Source organism: Zonotrichia albicollis, chromosome 2 (assembly GCF_047830755.1).
Source record: "Zonotrichia albicollis isolate bZonAlb1 chromosome 2, bZonAlb1.hap1, whole genome shotgun sequence".
Classification (NCBI taxonomy): Eukaryota; Metazoa; Chordata; class Aves; order Passeriformes; family Passerellidae; genus Zonotrichia; species Zonotrichia albicollis.
The window spans coordinates 117,578,935-117,598,691 of NC_133820.1; the positions used below are offsets into that span (position 1 = coordinate 117,578,935).

The window sequence follows — 19,757 nt, forward strand, 5'->3', positions numbered from 1 at the left end:
CAATGCTTTATCTTATCACAGAAATGCCCCTGTTGCACAAATACATGCATAACTATCATATGAAGATAACTATCAAGTAGAAAAGGCAGCAATATACATAAACTAAGAACAATTGGACAACTAAGAACAATGGACGTTATTCCATCCTCACCCATATCTCTACTGTGATGTTTCCAGTGATACATATTGTGTTCAAGCCATTCAAAATTCACAACCATTTCTTTTTCTTAAGACTTGAATAGTTTGGTTCATATACTCATAGGAAAAAAAAGCAAAACAAAAAAACCCACAAACCTTGAGCATATTAAACTTCCGCATTTCCTTCAGTAAATCAGCTTTTAAATATTTTTGGAGGATATAACTAACCATCTTTTAATTGGCACTCAGGGATATTTTAATTAGAAAGCATCATAATGCTAACAATTACCTGCAACAAATAATAAAGATTAGAGTACCATAAATGTAAAGTGTGGCCTTGTGCTTCAACATTCAACATCTAAAGTGATTTTCTTTTTTCTTCATAGCATTCAAAAAGAAAAGCAAACTAAAATTCATATGATAAAAGAAAAAAATTAAATTCCTTTTGAAGCAGAAATTCCGAGAATATACAATAGCTCTTTGATTGCTGCTCCACTGCTATTCAGTGGTAGTTAATGTCTGTGATAGCTGTACCATAAGAATTACATTTTATTATTTTTTTTTTCTGTTAACATTTTTGATGGTGTAAGCCTTTTTCTCTCTCTCTCTGATTCATATCAAATAAGTTCTATCAGTTTTAGTGAGGGATTTCTATCCATTTTCATGTAATAACTTTATTCTTTGCAGGGAATGGAGCAAACAGCTGGTTTGAGCCTGGAGCAAGAACATGCCCTATCACTTTCAACAATGATCATCTCCAGGATTTGATGAGAAACCGCTCTTACTCAGTAAATTCTACTACTGGTTTGAAAAATAAAACCAAATAGGTTTTGTAAGGGCTCTTACCTTTCTGAAGTTTTAGATGCTAATTAATCTGATTGGTGTGAGTCCTACCAACTTTTTTCCTCAAAGCAGGAGACCTCAGAGATACATTTCATATCTCTATCCTTTTCAGAAAATAACAAAATTATTCTTTCATCACAGCAATATCGGCTGAAGAATTTAATTTACACTTTTGGCTCAGGATTAAGATCTGAACAAAAGTCAGACAAAAGCCTTCATTTTCAAACTCTTATTATGGAATTACAATATCCTTCAGCCTATGAGAAAATGAGTCAGGTAACTTCACAAGGATAATGCTGCAGTTCTTCCTTGCCTTGGGAATATGATCAGAGCTCCAAGAGGACTGACATGCCACAGGCTTTCCTTTTTCACTCCTGCATTTTTTTTCTTCATTTTAGATTTAGCTAAAGCTCTAACTAGTCAGATCTGTAGAGACAGACTGAGAAATCCTGTAATGCACAAAATCGTACAAAAGAGACACTAATTACCAACTTAAAATTTCAGATCTGTGGGATGGAAATTTTACCTGTGAAAATCCTTCAAACTTCTGTGCTTTTAAGTTTTCTTTTGTGGTTTACATTTAAGGTGGCTGTCAAGGTTGGTTTAAGGATCAAAGGTCAGAAAATTCAAACTAGTCTTTTCCAAATCATTCCAATTGTTAGAAACGTGTGAGGGTTTAATACAATATTTTGCCTACTGCATTACAGAGAATTTTACTTCTATTTTCAGATAAGATTTCATAAGGAAATTACAGGAATGCTTTAATTTTGAAGCCCTCATTCTCTGAGAAATTTAGTGAAATTGTCAGCTATATCCAAAATTTTTCAGAAGCCACCAACTGATGGACACTTGTGCATGTACACACAAACACAGAAAGGCAGCGTAGTCACAAAACATAGGCTTAAAATCAGGCCAGTCCTGGAAGATTCTACAGTCTTTTTATGGAGATTTAAGCAGGCAATTTGTAAGTCACAAGTGATGACATGTGATCCTGGCTCAAGTACCTACTGGTAGCCTTTATAGCTTTTTCTATGGAAAGAGAATACAAAAGAAGACTAAAAGTCCCCATAATTCCTCTAATTTAACTTTTAATGATGAAATTTCCTAGAATTGAGACTAGGTACCAAGAGTCAAATTGGGGGTCAATATGGGTTTCAATCCTGTTCAACATCATTAGTGATTTGGGTGATGGGGCACTGAGTACACTCAGCAACTTTTCTAATGGCACACAGTTCCTTCTGTCTAAGGAACCAGACAGTTGTGCTGCCACACAGAGAGACCTTGGCATGCCAGAGAAATGTGCTGATAGGAACATTGGGAAGTTCAGCAAGAGGAAATACAAACCCCTGTCCCAGGAAAAAGCAATCGTGGTCACCAGTTCACAGCTAAGGGCACCCAGCTGGAATTCAGCTTTGCAGAAAAGGCCCTGGGGGTCCCACTGGACACCAAGTTCAACAAGAGGCAGCAATGTGCTCTCCAGGCAAGAAAGGTTAATGGAAACCACAGCAGAGGCCTTGGCCATGCAAGCCTGCTCTCATGGGATACACTGACATTGAGGCTTGGTTGTAAGCACATAAAATCTAATCTCAAACGGATATGAAATGATTTAAAATCTAGGAAAAGTGCTTCAAAGGACACAAGAGCTGCTCAGTTTGGAAGTCCACCCATAGAAATGGTCAGTCAACAAATGTTACATTTTTGTGGTGGAGAGCAGAACACGAGTTCTGCTGAGGAAGGTGGCTTTTTGGCTTCTCTTAGTGGATATACGGTCAGGGGTAAGTCCACATTTTAGAGAAGGGGTAAATGCCCTTCAGAGCTTGGGAAACTATGCCAGGGCATCCACGTAGCCCATGGATTGAAGGGGTGTGAGAGATAGGGTGCAGAAAGGGAATATGCTCTGGGATTGCAAGAGGTGGCAGAAAAAAAAAACATACCTCAGATACACAGATGGGATCATACAGCATTTATTTCTACCCTCAAAAGGTCACCTGATTGCTTGACTGAGAGCAAAATTTAAGCAAAATACTCGCCCTGCAAGAAAACTGTGAGAATCAGGACAACTTGTTTCTGTTTTAATTTTTTCAAAATTAGTAATCTTGAGTTTCTGTCTGAAAAACCTAATTCTAGCTTCCATTCTAATCGAACACTGTCCATATAGCTCAAAAGCTCTAGTAATACATCATAAAATGTATATATGTAAATGCAAATCCAAACATATACACATATACTTCAAGCAATGATAAGAGCTGCTTTTATTTTTCATTCATGTCAAGACTACTGCAGATCCCATTGTGTTTCTGGAAAAACTACTGATAAAAATCATGGTGATTATCATCTTTGCCATTGGTAGTGATGAGAGAAAATACTATGTATTTTTGTTCCTCTTTTGCCTCCCAGTACATGATTTAAAGTGTGGTGATACACATGGACAGAAAAAAATAAATGCGATGTTCAAGGGATTAAAACATTTTCAGACAATAAAAAATTGCACTCACAGTTCATGCAGTTTTGGAAAAAAACAACCGACCAACCAAAAAAACCTCAAACAACCAGTATCACAAAGTAAGAAAAATAGATCTAAGAGGTTCTTGTTATATCCAAATATTTTTTTCATTTTCCCACTATTGCACCAAGTAATTAAATTTTAGTGAAGAAGAAAAAAAACTGTGATAAAACACAAGTTGCAACCATTTTTAATATATCTACTGGCCTTTCAAAGTAACAGCACTGACTGGATAAGAGCCTTTGGAAAACGGCACTTTCATAAATCTGCTGGTAATTCCTGAAAATATATTTAACACTTGCAGAAAGGATCTTTTTTAGCACCTTCCATTCAATCTTCTTTTGAGATTCAGTATTAACCTGTACATGTGTTTTTAGGTTGCAGCTGTAATGGATGACAGCAGATTTGGACACTTTTGGACCAGCTGTGGGGTACAAAGACAGGATCTCTGTTTTCTCACTGCAGAGAAAGAATGAAAGGGCCCAAAAAATGGGCTGTAGAGTCAGCTCTGGGAGCTAATGGACTTGAGCTGCTCCCAGGGGCTTTTATGGCTGCAGAGGACAGTACATGCTCTCCTAACGTGGATGAAGAGCTAAAGCACACTGCTCCTTTGAGAATCCCACAGAGCTAGAAGCTTAGCAGTATAGATAAACCAGAAGCAAATTTTATAAAACATTACAAATCAGCACTAAAAGTGTGATAAATACTTTACTCAGAGGCAAACACACTGAGGTTAGAGTTGTACCTGCCTGCAAGCATTGCTATCTGACATCCCTAGTGAGATTTTGGAACACATAGAATACTACATCTAAGACTGTGTCACTCTTTCTCCAAGCATGAGTCTAAAATACATGTCCATATGCCTAAGTGAAATGTGAAATTCAGATATAGAATTGTGACCACAAAAAATAACTCAGAAAAGTAGGAAGGAAAATGGTGTGTGTGTGTGTATATACATATACATATATATATGTGTATATATATATATAAACATTCACACACACACATATATATAGATATATATCTATAATTTTATACATACAGTTATTTAACTAAAAATGTTTTAAGAATATGTTTTGCAGGAATTTCTCGAAGTCAGTGCAAGTTTCCATGGATGAAATGTTTGGAAAACCTGGACACTTTTATTATAAGGATTACAAATTGTAAGGAACTAATCACAAATATGAGTGGCTCATTGAATGGATACTGTGTCACAGGCCTAGGAAGATACATCACGAAATAAGTAGATCTACATTTGGAGGCTGCTGAGGCCAACCATATGAAAATTTAAGGGAATGTCTGTCTCATTTATGCACCTTCCTGATGCCAGAGAGCAATTTGCAGCCTCAAGCTCCTTCCCAGACCTAAGACTATTACTGGAAGATCATCATTTTGTGCTGCCATGGGATTTGACTTGCAGCCAGGAGCTGGTACTTGCACACTTCACTAGGAAGCAGAAGCTGTGCATTCAGTGCCCACAGGAGCTGTATATTCACATAAGTGGAGTTTTGGCTCCCAGTTCCTGTCCCCAGGGATTGCTACTTCTGCCTGATATCCAATGGCTTTTGAAACCACAAACAAGCTCCTTCTGGAGAATTTAGAAGCAGGGTTTTACTTCTTCTGACTACTCCTATTCCCCTATTAAGTGCACACTGAAGGGCAGCCAACATGTCCTTGCTTCCATCTCCCTTCAGTCTTGTTTCAACCTCCCTGATTTATTGCATTAGGTTGCTACACTTCACCAGGGTATTTTTTATATGTAGTTAACCAACAAGATATGCTTGGGATAAGTAATATTCATGAGATTTCATACACAGGGTCTGCAGATTTATTTCTCGTTAAATTTAGGACCAGACATAAACACTCAGTTCAGCTGAAGTGTCACAAATTTGGGCAAATACAGATGAACACCTTCAGAAGTCTTAGAGGCTTTTCTAACAATTGCATTAATAATATGCAAGGAAATGTCAATGACTGTAGCTACTGAGAGAGCACAGGACAAATGATGAAGATTTCATCCAGAAGTCTACCCAGTTTCATCCTTATTGCCTATGTCTTGTTTAAAATTCATCTGTAGACACCTAGCTGTTAATACCAAAGACTCAAAAAAATAGTGCATCATTGGTGTTAACTGGCATCAGAAATAATATTTCTGCTCAAACCTAAGCATTTTATACACAAACTCTATTGTGTTTTAATAGATTACACTCATATTTTTGCAGCATTATGTATATATGTATATAATGTTATATCATAGTTATAATATTATGTCATTTCAAAACAAGATAATCATGCTGACTCATGAATATGAAGACTCATGTTCCACTGATTCAAAATGTCTTCTGACATACTTTAAAAAATTGCCTACAGAATGTTCTTGTGATGGGAATTTCACACTCTTTTTCAGGCATTGAAAAAACAGTTGTCAAGGAAACTAATTAGTTCCACAATCATAATTGCAGTAATGATTCATATAAAGAAGACTTGAAGTTAAATAGTGTAACAGAGTTCTTACAACTACTTAGAGGTTATGTTAGAGCACTGAAAGGAAAAAGCCCCTAAGCACCTATAAAACTTTTTAGAGAGAAATCCCCTATCTTCCTTCTGAAATTAAATTAACTAAGCTACTTTTTACTTGAATGTCTAGAGACCACCTATGGTATCATTTACTGAGGAGAATTAAGTTTCTGTGCTACAGGAGCTATGGCAATAGTACAGAATAGTTTACATAAATATAAAAGGCTAAAGTTGGAATTCATTGCAAAAGAAATAATATTTTTTTCTCACCTATGCAAAATTGAAAAGTGGCTTATTCCTCCCCTCAGTAAGTTTTTGCTTATTTTTCTACTTGACAGATATCTTTATTTCCTCAGGACAATGAATTTCCCTACATTTTTTCTCCTTTTTCTTTTTCAATCACAGGAAATTTTATTTCTGAATGATAGCAATCACAAGGTCCTGCCTGTTTAAAAACAAATACACAGAACCTATTGAGACCCTAAATTTCAATCAAGATGCAAATCAACTTTACTTCAATTCAAGTGCATAAACAAATATTTGTACTAGAACTGGATCTGAGTCTGTGAATGAATTACAAATCTCTTTTCTATATAATAAATAAAAGGTAAGGATGCTTCCAATATTAAAAAGATTTCTATGGAATATTCAAACATGTTTCAAAGATCTTGGGATAAATTTCCTGAAAATATATTGGAAGGAAAATTATAATAAACAAGGAAAAAAAACCCCAGTTATTTCAAAATTTTTATGACTCATTCCAGCTCATTGGCATTGCATCAGTGCTAGTCAAGTATTGAGATTGAAATACAGGTATAAATAAGGTTTACATTTTAATATATTTGCCATTGTATTTATTTGGCAAGTTCTTTGTTGATTCTAATACAGTAACAATTTGAAAAATGGTAGTCAGAAAATACCACGCTAGAGGAGTTAGAACTTGATTTTTCAAGTGGTAATGATGATACTGATCTAATCTGGAAATAATCATAAAGATGTTGCTCATAATTTTAATTAAAAATTTAAAATCTTTTCCTCATAGCATTTTTTTAATAAAAATTAAAATTACTCATAATACTCTAGAAAATACCTTATTTTAGGTTTATTGTTAACTAAAGAATTTTTCAGTGCTGCATTAAAAAAACAACCTTTTATAGGGAATCATTAAAACTCATACACTCACTCTTAACTAAAATGCGGTTTTCTTAAATGGAATTTCCAACCTTCCTATTTACAGGCTTAAAAATAAGAACAAAGTTTCTATAGATTTCAAACATTGTAAATCAGCCTCATACAAGACTGCTTGGTCACTCTGTTAGGGTGAATCATCCAGTCAGTATCTAAACAAGACAATTTGAAGTCTTAACCTCATCAGACACTAAAGTAAATCCTTTATTGCATGTGTAGCTAAAAGCATATGTAGAGATGGAAATTAAGTAAAGAATTCTAGAGAATTGGCTTAACCAGACAACAGGCAGTACAAGGCAACTGGAAAAGCAGGTGTATCTTAAATATGGTATTTCTTGTTGAGTGTCCTCAACAGGGTTTAAGAATCAATGTTTCTTCCAAACTTAAAAATTACTTTATTACTAAGAGAAAAGTGGGACACAAGGTCCCATTTAAGTGTCCCAAATAAATTTTTTTGCTGATATTAAAATCTGGGGTCTCACATTTTTTAGTCCAAGACTTCAGTTACGTTATGCTAAAATATACACAGTGTACTATGAGTTAGAAATAATTCATAGAGAGAAAACACAATGAAATTAACTTACCTGTAATAATGTTGGGCTTTGGTGGCATGCTGAATTCATACAATGTTGGCTCAGAATAACCCAGTCTGTTGGCAGCTGTAATTTGTACTTCATAACCCATGGTCCACTGAAGATGCTCTAAGATGATGTGGTCTCTACTACCCTGCACTTTTTTCTCTAGCCACTGGTCTTCCTTATCTTTCTGTAAAGATGAAAATATTTGTTTCAATTCTCCCAGACTCTTGTATTATTTGCCTAAAGTCTGTATGAACATGATGCACAAAGATTTGGAGCTGACTTTACAGAGGTTATGAACATTAATCTAATTTTGGAGTTCTGAGTACTTAGGCTTTTTGTAATTTTGATTACTCCTTATCATGTTTCCATCAAGTGTATCTAGAGAATTTTGTGGTCAATCCTTTTAAACTTTTTGGCTTCAATTTATTCTTTGCTCAAATACTGGGTTTTATTTTATAGAACAGCAGGCTAATAACTTATATAATAAAATGCTAAAAATAAATTATGTAAGAAGTTTATTTTATACAGACATGTCAATTACATTTTGATCAATATTCATTCAAACAAACTTGCCATTAAACCAATTCTTGAATTGTTTGAGAGTCCAGCTGTGTTTATATCACACATTAGTTATTTAACAAAATATACACTAATTGTAGCAATTTGGAAACATTTTGCAAACCAGGTTGCATGCAAGAATATAAACATCATTGAGAATATAAGAAGTACTATGTCTGCACCTGTGAGAGGATACATGCAAATCTTTAGGATGGTGTTCTAGATGAAAAAGGATTCTTGTAATTTCTCATAGTTCAGGTAATTAAGATATCTATATGTAGAGAGCAAATGAGGACTTAGATTGCAAACTTAATTCTGGCATTTCATAAACCTGGAGTTCTTACCTTTGCAATCACTACTTTGAGTGTATAACACATTTAATTTTTTTATACAAATAGAAATTACACAATTATTAATAGGTAGAAGGATAAAACAATATATATTGTCAAACAAAAATTCATCTTGTTCAAAGGACAGCCAATAACAGTCAGCAAGAATCCATGCAGTCCTACCTTTACAAGACACTGATAGCACAGCTCAAATATCTCTTGAGAGACAGATCCTGGCCATCCAACCCCTACAGAAACATAGACCCAATCAGCGGGTCTATGTTTTTTCCCATAAAACCATATGGGAAAATTTAAAGCCAGACAAACTTATAATACCTGCAAGTAGAACTTCTTAGCTGCACAATACTCAGCAGCTTATATTTAGGCTCTTTGCTGAAGCATCTTGTTCTTCACTGATACAGGTTTCAGAGAAAATAGCAACTAATTTAGAGAGTTCAGAGACCAATCATGTACTCTACGACTTTTTATTTGTCCCCAGTCTTCAGAAAATAAAGGATACACTAAATTCCCTTGTGTGTATTGCTGCAAAAATTTAGTTGTTATCAGCTCTGAGGCTGATGATTTTTCCATACTGACTTGACCTTTTCATAAACTTTCTTGCTTTGTCTGCATTGGTATTGTCACATGATAGTTCTGAGAATGAGTTAAATCCAACAACACCTGTTTCCAGGAATATTTTCATCCAGGTGAAAATTCCTGCCTGGTGCAGTGATCGACTAATGAAAAACATCAGAATGGTAGGTCAGTTAAAAATAATGAAAAATTTGCATACATTGGAGTAAAACCAGTTTGTTCATCATACAGTGAAAGCAATATTTCCTATTAAGGATACTTTCCCATATCCTGATGGATACTTTCTATTACAATCACCTGAGTGAATCCACTCATACTGTCACTACACTAAACTCCTTTTATAAACTACATTTTTGCATAGCACTGCTGAAATAGAAGGAGCTAATAATGATTGCAATATACATATGAAAATACTCCTTAATGATATTAGGAAAACTGTGTTTTGTAGTACTGTATTTTAATGGCTATTGAAATTGGTGAGGTATGGGAGGAGTTACAAAAATACAGTTAGATTTTAAAGAATATCACCATGAATCAGAAGTTTCCTACAAAATCTCAGTATTGTGCACAGATGCCAAGTGAACATACCAGGGAATTTAAAAGGGTTTCAGAAACATAGAAAGACAAAAAGTATATTAAAGTGGGAAACTAATGATTCAGGCTAATACAGCTGCTGCAGAAAAAGACAGTATTGAAAACAGAGATTTGATTATATTTTGAAAAAAAGTGCAAAAATCTATGTGATGAATGTAATGAAGCTGCACTTCTGCAGACAGAGGAACAAGTGAAAAGGCAGGTGTTCCACAATTTGGTCAGGTGAAGAATAATGAATGAACTGAAATGTCACAAGATACCTGCATATGCTATGCTAGAGATACCATAATTTAGTTGAAACTGAAACCAAATGGGTGAATTGAGACAAATGAAACCAAGTCCAAAACCTGAGTGTGAAGACAGAAAACTTTTTGGAAGAGTGACAAACGCAAGTTCGGAGGAAGAGGAATAAAGTGTCTGGAGAGCAAGGTGTGTTCTAAAGATAGAGATTAAATCTTCTGAGCAGAGCACTGTCTGCTTATGACCTCTTAAAGATGGAAAATAAAGCAAACAAACAAACAAAACAAAACAACCCCAAAACCAAAACAAAATATAAAACCAGACCAAACAAAACTAACAAAAAAAAAAGACAAAAAAAGAGGAGAATATCTTCTATGTCCTTCATTATAGCTGTTATTTCAGCTATATTGCATTCTCAAGTACTTTCTCATAAGCAGAGCTCAGTAATGTGTCCATGTTTGATTTACCATAAGTGTAGAAATGGGAAAAGAGGGATGAGAACACAAATCATGGATCTGCCAGGTAAATCTTTGCAAAAACCTCCCTGTTCAATGTAGAACCCTTTCAATTGTAGCTTAAAGAGCAGAAGAGACAAACATAAGAGACCACTTTGTTCCTTATTGTTCTGTTAATAATACTTAAAATTTATAGAAATCTCTACATATGCATAGTGTTCTACCACAAAAGGAATGAAGCCTCTAAATTGCAAACTGTAGTCTAGTTTTGGGGGTGAATTAATATAAATGTCTTCAATAATTATTAATATCAAGCAACATATCCACACTTAGAGAAACTGTGATGGGACCTGCAACCTCAGAGATTAAACTGTTCCTTTATTTACATCTTATTTTGTTTCATATTATGCAGAAATACTTGTTTACAAAAGGCCACTGGTAACCTAGCTGGTGACTGGCAGTTCTGGGGATTTCACTGCCCACTTGCATTACTCTTCAGCCTTATATTAACAAAAAACAAAATTAACTACAGAAAATCCTCACATTATTATTTCTTAAATGTGTATATATTGGCTTTATGTACTTTTGGCTCCATTTTTTTCATAGTACAAGCATCAGCCAAATTTATTTAAGAAGAGTCTAAGAGCTAGGTTTTTAAGACACCTGTAACCTAACCACCTAAATACCCTGACAGAAACAAAAAAAAACCTACCTCCCCTGAAACAAATAAATCCACAAAAACAACAAGAAACTAAGCCAAGCAGTGTAAAACTCCAGTCTACCATGGTTTGACTGCTTCTCAAAGCTGAGGGCACACCTGACAACAGTGGAAGTAAAGCCAATTCATTTTTTAGGCAGCAGTTTACTAGTCTGGAAAATACAATCTCTCTTTAATGGTCATTCTATATTGTATCCTAAATCACATTCTCTGGGATCTCATAAAAAGTGAGAAAAAGTGATTAACCCCCTTCAACTCTTCTCTTATTCGCCATCCTCTCTAAATTGTTGAGCTGAAAGCTCAGCTCAAACAGACTTATTATGGTGGTCCCTGTGATGGAAAAATGGACAGGAGACACTACACTATCTTGAAAGTTGGCAGGAAAAATATCAAGAAATACTCACAGAAGAAAATTGAATCATTTAAAGCAGTGACTTCAAAATAATTAATTACATCAGGTTGGGGATTTCTAGGTCTGGTAATAACGTTCAGGGGCAAATACTGAACCAAGCAAAAAACAGCTGGTAATCTACATGGTGTTAAAATACACAGAAAGTCAGAGAATCCAGCAGGTAGACTGAAATCTAGAGATGCAAAAGCATTTACCTGTTTCTTGGTAGGTATCTCAGAGTGGGAGTAAATGAGAAATTATCTCTTTTAAAATATTCTGTATATATAAAATTTGTTGTATAAGCCACCAGTAAGGAGCAAAATTAACATGTCCCACACCAACACAGTCAAAAAAGAGAGAATGTGCTTCAGAGCGAAGCACATAACCTATCAAACTCTTATCTGCCAAAATTCAGAGCATTAATAGTAACCCAGTCACAGGTCAAAAAGAGGTGACCAAGTTTTAGGCCTGTAAAAACCAGTCACGTTAGTAAATTTTACTTGCTTATATCAAAAGTTTCATAATCATAAAAAAGAGTTATTTTTATTATTCTGTTCTAATTCCAAATGTTCACTAACATTTTCTCTGCCAGAGAAAAACAAAAACAACCCTCTTCCCCTCACCACACTTGTCTTTTTTTTTTTTTTTTTGTAGCTTACTGTTGGCATTCTGTGACCTGGCAATATAGAAATGTTAAGACACCTATTCAGAACTTTCTTTTTAAGCATTATGAAGTAAGCTTAAGCAGTGTCAACACTTCCCAAAGGCTGCTTTGAAGCCTGCCTGTCTCTTGTCTGTCTGTCCTGGCTGCTGTGACAGCCTCTCCCCTGTTTTCCAACTGCTCCTTCCTCCTGGCCCTCCTTGTCTCATCAACACTCCCCTCTTGATTTTAATTTATTACTCTGGCACTTGGTAAAGGCCCCATCAGATAACAGCCACTTACCAGTTGAGTACACATTTCCTTAATTTATATATCATAGAAAATATGGTGGATAAAGCTTCACATCTGATGTGAAACACCAGCACATCATCATGTGTGTCCCAACTAACTTTGGAAGCACCATAAGCAGAAGAACCAAAGGGAGGTTTGAGTTGGCCCCCATGAAAAAATATTGAAGAGTTCCTCTGAGAAGTGTGGTTGGCTGGTCATCTCTGACACCAGACAGGACACTTCCCTAGAGAATTCCCATCACTGCTCTTCCCAGCTGGATACCGGGGAACAATTTTCCCTTGCTTTACTCTCTCCCTTCCTATTCTTTCCTAAGCTAACTTTGAAGTCAATGTGTGCCATCAGCCTCAGACTCCATCAGTGAAGCTCTGTCAGGCTGTCTCAACTTTCTTAGTGCAACAGCTTGGAAAAAAATGAGGCTGCTAATCATAAAAATTGCACAGTGCCTAACACTCTGGAATACAGAAGAAAATGTCAAGCTGCTGCAGTCTGATTGTAGTCAGTAATTCCTGCCCATAATATGAAGAAACTGATGCTAGGAAAGGAATATTCAACAGAATGAAAAACATGATTTCCAGAAAAAAAACTTACTGTTTGCCCTCAATCAGGATGTAATATTGCTCTAATATATTAAAGGCTGTCCTTCCTCCAGTAAAAAAAAAAAAAAAAAAAAAAAATCTGTATAAAACTTACACAGGGCTGAATTAACTTTTTAAAGAAAAAAGCCATTGATGTATTGGTTTTTATCAAATATGCTCTTCAAACATGCAAGCAAATACATTGGTCCAGGTGTTAATAATGAGGCTGGCAAGAGTTATAGGAAAGCTAATTAAACACGACCAATGGGGAAGATGGAAGAGAAGCAGTCAACAGATAATTATGAACTTTAAATAGCATTCATTCTTGCTGATTAAAACACACACACAAAAAATTCTGCTTTTGTTGTAGAAAGCCCTTTAATTTAATCAAATTGCTTTTTCAATTGGAAGTTCAAGGAGTTCGAGGTCCAAGGAAAAGCTTTCTTCAATCTTTCAAGTTTCCAGTTACTGCTTAAGCTGCACATTTACCTTCCAATACCACACAGAAAAAATAATCTTTTATCCAATAATAATGTACCTTAGTAAAAACACAAGATCAATATTAGATTTCCAAATTTTTCAGGAGAGAACCAAAATAATTTTCCTTCTTTTAATCATAGAAACAGATTAAATTCCATATGCTGCATGACTGTATTATATCCAAACTGTTTATTTTCTACTCAGTAGTAAATACTTAAAGACATTGTTAACTAACTAGGAAGTTCAACCCTGCAAAGTTCCATTTTTATCTTGTATTGCATATTTTATTACTCTCGTCTTCTTTGCTATTACTTTTCTTTTATATCAACTGTATTCACTGGATGGAAAGTCATTTAAAAAGATCAATTAAGATTTAGGGATCAGTGATAGCAGAATAACTTCAGGTCATTGTCCCAGACTACTCCTAAGAGTACTACCAAATATTTCTCAAATAATTTGCACTATTAATCTTCTTTTGTTAAATATAGCATGGGAGAATAGTTTTACATACCAGGTTTAGCATTCAGATAATCCCCAGTTTATAACCAAAAGTTACATTATAGTAAATATGAGGAAATGTGAGAAAACCTATTACAAGTTAAGGAACTGTTTTTTCCTTTTGGTAACATTCCAACAGGTTCTATAGTCACTTTCTCAAAAATTGTTTCTTTCTGTGAATAAATACAGTCCTCACTATCTTCCATTTAACATGACTGGATATCCAAGGTTACATTCCCAATTTCCTAGACTATTCATGGACATGAAATTCTGCTGTAACACTCAGGTAAAATGGGTCTACTCAATAAAGTACTACACAAGGAAATTTTTTAAAAATTTCCACTGGAATGAAATACGTCACTTTTGCCAGCTCTGCAGCTACTTCTTCAATCCAATCCTTTCTAAACACAGTACATCAGGAATGAAAAATCTACACAATTTTTTAAAATATATTATACACTGCAGAAAATCCTGTTTTCTAAACTTGCCAGATTTGATGAGAGAACACCAAAACAGAACTTTTTAGAAGGCAGAATGCACAAAACTCTGCCCAATGGCTGTCTAAGAACAGATATGTGCCCTGAAACTCATGAAATTCCCAATGATGTGCCAATGGCTTTTGTAAGATGAGACTTGGAATTCAGGCAGATAAAAGATATGAAAGGTGATCAGCTAATTAATGTAATAAAGAATACAACTAATATGGAGCACTCCAATATAGCTTTCTATCAATACAGACACATTTATAATATAAATTACAAATTTGCTGTTCAAATAACCCTTAAATGTGCAATTTTAATATTTGCTAATTTACTGTATTTTTAAAAGCTGAACACGAATGTCCCACTTTCACTATGCAACCAAAAAAGAATATAGCTTTCTTGATAACATGAATTTTCAGTATACTTTTAGGAATAGCTGACTGATTTTTAGGGTTTTTTTTCAATTTTTATTTTATATGCTGGCAGCTGCAACTTAGTTCCAAAAGAAAATACACTGTAGCTTTTTTTAAAAATTATTTTCTAGATTTCAAGCCACTTTGGTAAATAACAATATATAAACAATTGTTATTATAAACAATTTTCTCTGCATTAAAAGCAGATATTAACAAGCATAATTTCATTTATTTTGATTGGCAGAAATACTTACACTTCTGTATTTGACAATATATTCCAGGATTGGAGCACCTCCATCATCTTGTTTAGTTATGCTAAGTTTAAAACTCTTGCCACTCTCTGGTTGTCCATGAATTGAAGGGGGGCTTGGCTCCCCTAAAAAAGGAAACAAACAGCACATAATACTACTACTACTACTACTACTACTACTACTACTACTACTACTACTACTACTACTAATGGTAAATAATCAACAGTGAGATAACTCTTAAATTACAGCAAGAAACTTGTCCACAGTAATATTAATGAAAATCTTAAAATCAATATGACCATTCTAGGCACTACAAAACAGACTTTATAAGAATGTTAAATACTGTGCTTGAAATATGTTCTAATGTAGATTCCGCATACAGTAAATAAAATTATGTGAAGTATGAAAGAAATATTAATTTCTTGGAGATCTTCTGACTTCCAACACTTTTAAATGGAATTTCCTTCCAAAAACATTTAGTCATTAATTCAGCAAGGCTGGTTACCTGCTACTCACACTGAAGTTGAAAAGGCACTCTCTTACAAGTAAGCATCCATTATTCCTATGTGAGATTTCTAAATTGCAATACAGTTTTTAAATTTAAAATAAATTTACTCTCCAATAAATGTACCAAGTCAAATTAGGATAAAAGTTATCTGGGAATAACAACTTTTTAGGGAAGTCAATATCAAGAGTAAATGTAAAGAATAATATTTTCAAATCTAAAACCAAATGTCTTAGTTATAATAAGAAGATAAAGGTAGCCTTAAACATGCAATCAAAGATTTAAGGCCATTTTCAGACACTTTCCTAGTCAAAAGCTCACAGATTATTTTTTCTATATGCACCTTTATATTACATTTTTTAAAAAGAGATGCTAAATGAACATATACTGAAGTGTCTTCAAAATTTCTGTAAACGTGTATTTACCCAGAGAGATACTGTTTGTTTAGAAATAATTGTATTGTGTTTGGCACTTATTAAAGTAAGTATAAACTTACTTAGATCACAACACAAAACTTATCAGGCTTTCTATCAGATAACACGCATAATGTTATCAGATATATATGCAGATAGGAATAATAGGAAATTATTTTATCTGTCCTGAAATATATTTAGAATATGTATATGCTTCAATGAAAAAGAAATTTGAAAGCTGTCAAGTTACTGTTTTGGAACAGAAGAATAATGAAATATACTATAATATAGTATAATATAATGATATATAATAATACATGATAATAACATAATATAATATAATATAATATAATATAATATAATATAATATAATATAATATAATATAATATAATATAATATAATATAATATAAATTATGTAATCTAATCTAATATCACAGAAATATTTTGTGTTCTTTGAAGTTAGATTACTTTTGTTGTTCACTCCCTTAGAGCCAGTATTAGCTACACTGAGTAATGCCCTACTCAGGAAACAGTTCTGTTGCAACAGATTTATGACAGACTGGTCTGGCAGTAGCTGCTGATGTGTTTCAGCATATCTGTTTGATTACTGTACACTGCCATCTGGTAGTTCCTTTGCTTTCCTTCTCTCTATTTATTTAATTTATTTACTGTTGTTTCTATTTAAAGATAATTTGAGAAAAATATTTTTTCATTTGCCCTTAATATTTTAACCTGAACCTCTGGCCTATAGTTAGTACAAATACAAAACTGGGTTCATAGACTATCTCATTTGCATGTAGCCATAGTTAAAAATAATTTATTCTCATCATTTCTTTGATAGCTTAAAAGATTTCTATTTGCTGCTTGCTAATTGCAGAACAATAGCACCACAATTTGGTGACGAAAATGTCTCCAGAAATGGCCAATTCACTTCTTAGATGTGGATAATACCCTGAGTGTTGACAATGAGAAAAATTTCTTATTCTAGTATCTTTGATGGTTTGTGCTCCATTATATCAAATAAAAGCTTTTCTGAATCTCAAAAATGTAAGATAATGGGATAAATTCTCCAATTTAAGTACAGTCATACTTCTTGAAAGGGTGGAATAACAAAACATGATGATGATGATGATGATGATGATGATGATGATGATAGTAATAATAATAATAATAATAATAATAATAATAATAATAATAATAATAATAATAATAATAATAATAATAATAACAACAATAATAATAATTTAACAGCACAAGTTTTACTCACGGACAGGTAAGGTCTGAAAGATCTCAATTTTGCTGTACTCTCCTTGCCCTTTTCCATTTACAGCAGCTACTTTGATTTCATAGGTTGTATTTGGTTCCAAATTGCTCAGAACAACCATAGCTAAAGGGAAAAAAAAAAGAATAAAACTTGATGAACTAATAAATTTATAAAAAGAAAAGTAAGACAAATTCATAATTTGCTTTCTTCTCTTGTAAATAATGAGCCTCATATTCCTACAGTACATTGGTTTTATCACAGTACATCAGCTTTTTGGTTGAGTGCTAGTAGTCCCTTTTTTCATCTGCATAAAACCATTGTTGTGACCGAGCAAGCTAAATTTCTGAAGGAACAGTGAAATCAGTGTTGGGCAACAATTAAGGACCTCGATGGGGAGCAATATCTTATATTCAAATTGGGTTTGCACACCCAGGTTTTGGGTAGCGGCGCTGCTGCAGGGGTGGCTTCTCTGAGAAGGTTCCAGAAGCTTCTCCCACATCTGACAGAGCCAATCCCAGCTGGCTCCAGGCTGGACCCACTGCTGGCCAGGCCTGAGCCCATCAGTGACTGCAGCCTTCTGTGATAACGTATTTAAGAAGGAAAAAAGTTATTGTGCAGGTGTATTTGTGGCCAGAGAAGAGCAGGATGAGGATGTGAGAGGAACAGACCTGCAGACACCTGAGTGAGTGCAGAAGGAGGGGCAGGAGGTGCTCCAGAACTGAGAGTCCCCTCAAGTAATCTTGCCCATGGTACGGGATGCAGCTGTGTCCCTACAGCCCATGGGAGACCATGGGGATGCAGAATTCCACCTGCAGCCCATGGAAGAGGCACACACCAGAGCAGATGGATGCAGAGAGAGAGCTTTTACCCTGTGAAAAGCCTGTGCTGGAACAGGCTCCTGGCAGGTACCTGCACACCCATTCCAGAGGCCCATGCTGGAGCAGCTTTCCTGGTAGGATTTGTCACCCTGTGGGGGAACCACACTGAAGCAGCCTGTCCCTAAAGAATTGATCCTGGGGAAGAGTGATCCACACTGGAGAAGTTAATGGAGAAATTTTGTCGGTGGAATGGACTCAGTTTGGTGCAGTTCATGGAGAACTGTTTCCTACGGGAGGGATCCTGTGCTGGAGAAGGGGAAGGACTCCACTCCTTGAACAGCAGCGGGAACAACATGTGATGATCTCCTTTTATGACCAGGTGATCCACCTGGTGGATGCAGGAAAGGCTGTGGATGTTGTGTGCCTGGACTTCAGCAAGGCCTTTGCCACTGTGTCCCACAGCACACTCTGGAAAAGCTGCAGCCCAGGGCTTGGACAGGAGCACTCTGTGCTGGGTTAGGAGCTGGCTGCATGGCCGGGCCCAGAGAGTGCTGGTGAGGGTGCTGCATCCAGCTGGGGGCAGCCACCAGGGGTGTCCTCAGGGCTCTGTGTGGGGCCTGTCCTGTTCAATGTTTTTATTGATGACATGGATGAGGGGATTGAGTCTATGGTTAGTAAATTTGCAGATGGGAGCATGTGTCAATCTGTTGGAAGGAAGGAGGGCTCTGCAGAGAGACTTGGATGGGTTGGGTGGATGGGCAGAGTCCAATAAGATGAAGTTTAATAAGTCCAAGTGTCAAGTCCTGCCTATTTTGGCCACAATAACCCTCTGCAGCATCATAGGCTGGGGACACTGCAGTTGGACAGTGGCCAGGCAGAAAGGGCCCTGGGGGCACTGGCTGACATGAACATGAGCCAGCAGTGTGCCCTGGGGGCCAAGAAGGCCAAAGGCTCCTGGCCTATGTCAGGAGCAGTGTGGCCAGCAGGAGCAGGGAGGTCATTCTGCCCCTGCCCTTGGCAAGTGGTTGTAGAAATGTAACATCTTAAAAAAGAGCCAGTAGTATCTTTCACAGTCCCTAGGGAGCCTAATTTTTTTTCATTAAACCTAAGGATTTTTTTAGTTGCTTTAGGCCTTCAAGTCATATATCCAGTGAAAGCATAATTATTTCTGTCCATACTCTTTGTTATTCTTTTCAGTGCAGATTTATTAGAATTTCTACTTCTTTAGTTTCTACAGCAGTCCGACAGAGTTCCCATTAAATGAGATGCTAAAGGATTTAATGAATTTGGAAAAAGAGTAACTTCTACATTTCACACTCTATTATGGGCATTTTGCATGAATTTGTCATTGAAACATAATTGTTTTCTTGTAAATTGAGCAGTAGAATTGTATGTCTTCCAGCATGTTTTAGCTTTACCATTTTATGAGATTTAAAAATACTGAACTCTCAAGTA

The 19,757-nt window shown here is 35.4% G+C and overlaps 1 protein-coding gene across 2 annotated transcripts in view; it reads right to left on the reverse strand.

The window, feature by feature from the left end:
* NCAM2 (neural cell adhesion molecule 2) overlaps positions 1 to 19,757 on the reverse strand; it is a 268,868-nt gene that overhangs the window by 27,040 nt on the left and 222,071 nt on the right. For both annotated transcript variants that reach the window (XM_074536167.1, XM_074536168.1), the window contains exons 13-15: positions 17,488 to 17,607; positions 15,304 to 15,425; positions 7,774 to 7,954 (exon numbers count right to left, since the gene is read on the reverse strand). In XM_074536167.1, coding sequence (XP_074392268.1) covers positions 7,774 to 7,954; positions 15,304 to 15,425; positions 17,488 to 17,607 — 423 coding nt within the window. The remainder of the gene's footprint in view (positions 1 to 7,773; positions 7,955 to 15,303; positions 15,426 to 17,487; positions 17,608 to 19,757) is intronic.